The 4690-nt window shown below is 36.4% G+C and overlaps 1 protein-coding gene across 1 annotated transcript; it reads left to right on the forward strand.

The window, feature by feature from the left end:
- The first annotated feature begins 805 nt into the window (after window positions 1-805).
- On the forward strand, window positions 806-1522 carry LOC125555493 (uncharacterized). The gene is made up of 2 exons (XM_048718430.2): window positions 806-1059; window positions 1221-1522. The coding sequence occupies exons 1-2, from the start codon at window positions 927-929 to the stop codon at window positions 1406-1408; spliced, it is 321 nt and encodes a 106-aa protein (XP_048574387.1). The 5' UTR covers window positions 806-926; the 3' UTR covers window positions 1409-1522.
- The last annotated feature ends 3168 nt before the right edge of the window (window positions 1523-4690 follow it).

The following is a 4690-nucleotide window of genomic DNA, read 5'->3' on the forward strand; positions in this document are numbered from 1 at the left end:
ACCAATCATTCCAGGAATCTCCACGTTTCGTCCTGAGCTTGGCATGGTCATCATGAGGCGTCGACGTGTCGCGGTTCCCTAGAAACAGTAGTTTCAGAGCCCCTCCTATCTATTGAGAAGAAATAGTAGCCACGGCCAACATGAAAAGTCTGCCAACGAACCCGCATGTCAATTGTGGTGAAGAGATAAGAAACAACATTTTAGGCTGCTTCCTTTTGGTCTAGTTTTCGGCTAGGATGCTACCAACCCGGGCAAATACCCTGGACAATTTTTGTCACATACTACACTAGGACAAGATGATCTTTTCACGTGCAAGTTAATAGTATTGGATGAAAATGTCATATAAGGAATAGATTTTGGATAGATGCCAAATAGGATAGAAATATTTTTTTAAGGCGAAACAGGGAAGCATATTTCAAATATAGCCCAATGAGGAAGTCTCCCAACACACGTGTGTCACATTAGAAGACGACGGTACAAAGAGACGTAGATATATGATTGTGTGTAGTGGTGTGAGTGTGACATATATATCTCTATCTTGTAATCGGTGTTTCTAAAATATCCCACGACCTACTTTAGCCATGCAAGCAAGTAAAGCAGGACCAGAACATATCTCAAATAAAATAAGATAAACATAACACACAAGAAGGCATAGCTGAAACAAACCTTTTAGAACTTTTGTCTAAATTGCGGCGCCGCAAACTGGATCAGTCCGCCTGAAACCAGGTGCATGCATGCACAAGGGCTGTGTTATACAAGACAACACATACCCGGGCATGTTTCGTGCCTCACCCACCTTCATCTTCATCTTCTCCTCCCCCGTTTTTCATTATGACATATATATTAGCTACCTCGGTTGTCTCTGCACCCAGGGTTAGAAATATAGGTAGCACTCAAAGAGCAAGAACAACTTCTTGTTTATACCCATGGCGAACCAGAGCAACATCGGAAACCTTGGGCTAGTGACGGCAGTCACTGTTGTTTCAACCAGCATTATTCTCATCTCCTTCCACCTCATCCGCCGCCTCAAGGATGATACCAAGCTCAAGAATATCATCGGTGAGCTATACATGTTGATACATCACTAGTTGTATATATTAATTACAAAATCAAAGCAACTTCATTGTGTTTTTCTTGATGTAAATATCAAGATATAAGATTAGATTACTTACCGCACCTTCCTTGTCGATCAACGAATGCAACACAATGAATGTGAACAGCGCAAGAACAACAGAGCAAGACGATCAAGAAGGAGATGAAGTTGACGGATGACGTGTTGGCGTATCTCTCGCCGGACGACAAGGAGTTCGCCAGCTGGCTAGAGGGTATGATCACAACTGGTGGCCTCATGCAGTCACCGCTACGAAGGGTCCCTCGATTCGACAATTTGGCAGACGCGCTTAATTAATTAGCTTGTATTGCAGCTAGTTGGGCAACAAGAAATTAAGCAACATTTTGTGTGCACATCCAGTTAAGTTAATTATTATTACCATATCATTTATAATAATTAAGGTGTTTAATTCGGGACGCATCAAGAATGGACGATGCTTGGGGACTCACTACAATCTTGTGACAATTGTTTTGGTAGGCATCCAATGTTTGATAAATGGCAGGGTTCTTTGTGTTGTCCTCAGCAAGACCCGGCTACTCACATGCATTTGTTTTTTTTTACAAAGCAACCATCAACTTGTCTTTTATCGCCAAACAAACACTAGAAATGCAGCCAAGGGAGAAATGATCCGCTTACAAGGAAAACATGGCCGTATAACCATACTTGGCTCAATTATATTGAGAAAAACGTGTGAAACCCCTCGCAACATACCTACCGATAAACTAGGCCTAGAGAGCACTTCCAAAACAAGCCACACCAGCAAAAGCCTACTCAATATAGCACATAGACAAATCCCACTCTAAACATCTCCAACAACGACATGATTCATATTTCACCAAGCCCATGACCTCAAGTATCTGAATTCTCAGTCGCAATGTTAACCTTTTTAGGGCATGCTAGTTCAATACTTTTCTGGCCTTGATATCCTCCATATGCTCTATTTTGGTAGCCGAAATCATTATATAGATGATGAAATGACAACTTAAAGTTTTCATTGTGAACAATATTTTCAATTGAAGTTAAAGGAGCACATTTTTTGTTAGGAAATATCCAACTTGTATTCCCATGCGGCCATAGGACAATATATATACCTATACAGGTGTAGGAAATATGTAGAACACCCCTTACACAATGGGGTAAATACAGAAGGTATATATATATATACACTATTCTGATCACGGGATGAGAATAATATTCTGATAACTACATAACATGACGCAGCAGTAGCACTTGAACTTCCCTGAGTGCTAGGTTGAACTTCAGCTAAAATGTGTCCACATGGTGCTTGCGATATACCGTTGGAAAGCTGTGGACACTAGTGTCACAGTCTAGGTTGAATTTTCGGCAAAATGTACACGGTTAAAGAGCAGTTTTAAAAACTGTTTTTCATACAAAAAAACATGAATCATATTTTCAAGCTTATTTCTAAACCGTTTATCGGAATGAGGCAAATGAGATGGCGTTGGATAGTTGCTGCAAATACGCTCATTTCACATCTTAGTAGTTTATCCAAATTCCATACAGTTAAAGAGGAGTTTCCAAATTGGCAGAATTTCAGAAACTGAACAGGCGGGTTCGTATTTTTGGGTTAATTTGAAAAGGGCTAGTCCGATTGATGCAAATGATATGGTGTTGCAAAGCTGATGAAAATGCACTTCTTTTTCATAGAGAAAGTTTTCCCAATTGTAAATTATTTAAACGTAATCTTTATAATGGCCGAAGTCCCACCAAATTCGTATTTTCGCCTTATTTTCTCAATAATTTGCTGGAATGCAGCAAATGATATGGTGTTGGAAAGCTTGAACGAATGCGAAACTTTTATATGTAGATTGTTTTTCCAATTCTTTACCATTTTAAGTCAATTTTGCAAATGGGTAAAAACGTTTTTTGGCCGTAATTTCTACAAACTTTATCGGAAAATGCGAAACTTTTTTGTGTAGATGGTTTTCTCCGATTGCTTGCCGTTTTCAAGTAATTTTGGAAACAATGAGATTATGTGTTCTCCCTTTATTGCGAAAATAATTCTTAAAAAATGCACCGCATGAAGAACTTGAACTTCTCGGCATGTCTACTTCAACTTCACTCTGTTTTTCACGGGCTTTTTTTGCTCATAGCTCCCCATCGACTCATCGGAATAGAGCAAGTGATATACCGATGGAAACCTGCGGTAAACACACAACTTTCCCGTGTTGGTCATTTTTTCATACTCGCAACGGTTTAAAAGATTTTCATCTGAAATTCAATCAGTGTAGTAGTTAAACTTCCCGTTGTTTTCACGTTGAACTTCTATGACATATTTTCGTTTGTAATTTCACATCCATTCGTCGGTGTTACAGAAATGATATTCCTTTTGTACAATACTCTCTCACAATAATTTTTTTTAACTTTGTACGACCGAGGACTTTAAATTATAGCCAAAAAAATTGGACCTTGCATTATTATTCATTTTTCTCATATTAAACACACACCATGTAGAACATGAACTTTTTCCGTTTTTATAATATGATTTTTTTTTTGAAATCAAATTGCTCCCAGATAATAACTGAACTTCTTTGTGGATTGAGAGAACTATTTTAAAACGCAAAAAAACAATTTCCTTATTGTGTTTTTGAACATGGAAATACAAGGTGAACCTCTCTCGCAAGATTTTTTTAACTTCCCCAGACAAAGCACTTGAACTTCTTTCAACAAACCTTTTAAGATTTTATTTTTCTATACTTTTATTCCCACTTGAAATCTATTCCTTGAAGTACTTGAATATCTCATTGATTTCACTATGAAATTCTGTCACATTTTTGTGTATACGTCGAATTACACGCAATTAAAGGTCAGACGTCTTTTTTTGCCATTTTAAAACATGTAATTAGAGGTTGGACGTCTCGCAATATAAATTCGAAATCGTGCACGGAGGTGCATGTGAACTTCTTGCCACAAATTTGAGTTTTTTTATATACTTCGAACTTCTCTGTTATTTTAATTTAAAATTCTTAGTCATATTCTTAGAAAGAGAATATGTTTTAAATAAGCAACATACCTTTTTCTAAATTGAATTTCATAGTTTTATTCCTTCTTAGAAACGGTAATAATTTGAGTTTCTCGTATACATCGAACTACTCCTCTTTTTCAATTTGAAGTCCATCATTTTTATTATTAAGTTACAAGGAAAATCTGAGTTTTTTTAATAAATATCAAACTTCTCTATTTTGTAATTTGGACTTCTTGGTTTATTTCTTTCAGTGACAGCAAAATCCTACTTTTGTGATAAATATTGAACAAGTCTGTTATTTAAATTTTAACTTCTAGATTTTTTTAGAAATGGTGATAATCCCGTTTTTTACAATTTTTTTAAACGGATCTATGTTTAAAATTCGAACTTCTTATTTTTATTAGAAATGGCGAAAATCCGTTTCAAAGTGGTGTCTTATTTTTGTACTATTGTGTTTTTTCTGAACTGCTTATGTTCTTCCCATCAACAGATTCAGATTTTCCATTTTTTATACATCAAACTATTGCATTACTTTATTTTGGACTTCTTGTTTCCATTATTAAATAACTATTTTCTATAATCAGTGAACTTCT

This window comes from Triticum urartu, chromosome 5A (assembly GCF_056163025.1).
Source record: "Triticum urartu cultivar PI428250 chromosome 5A, HENAU_Tu73, whole genome shotgun sequence".
Taxonomy (NCBI): domain Eukaryota; kingdom Viridiplantae; phylum Streptophyta; class Magnoliopsida; order Poales; family Poaceae; genus Triticum; species Triticum urartu.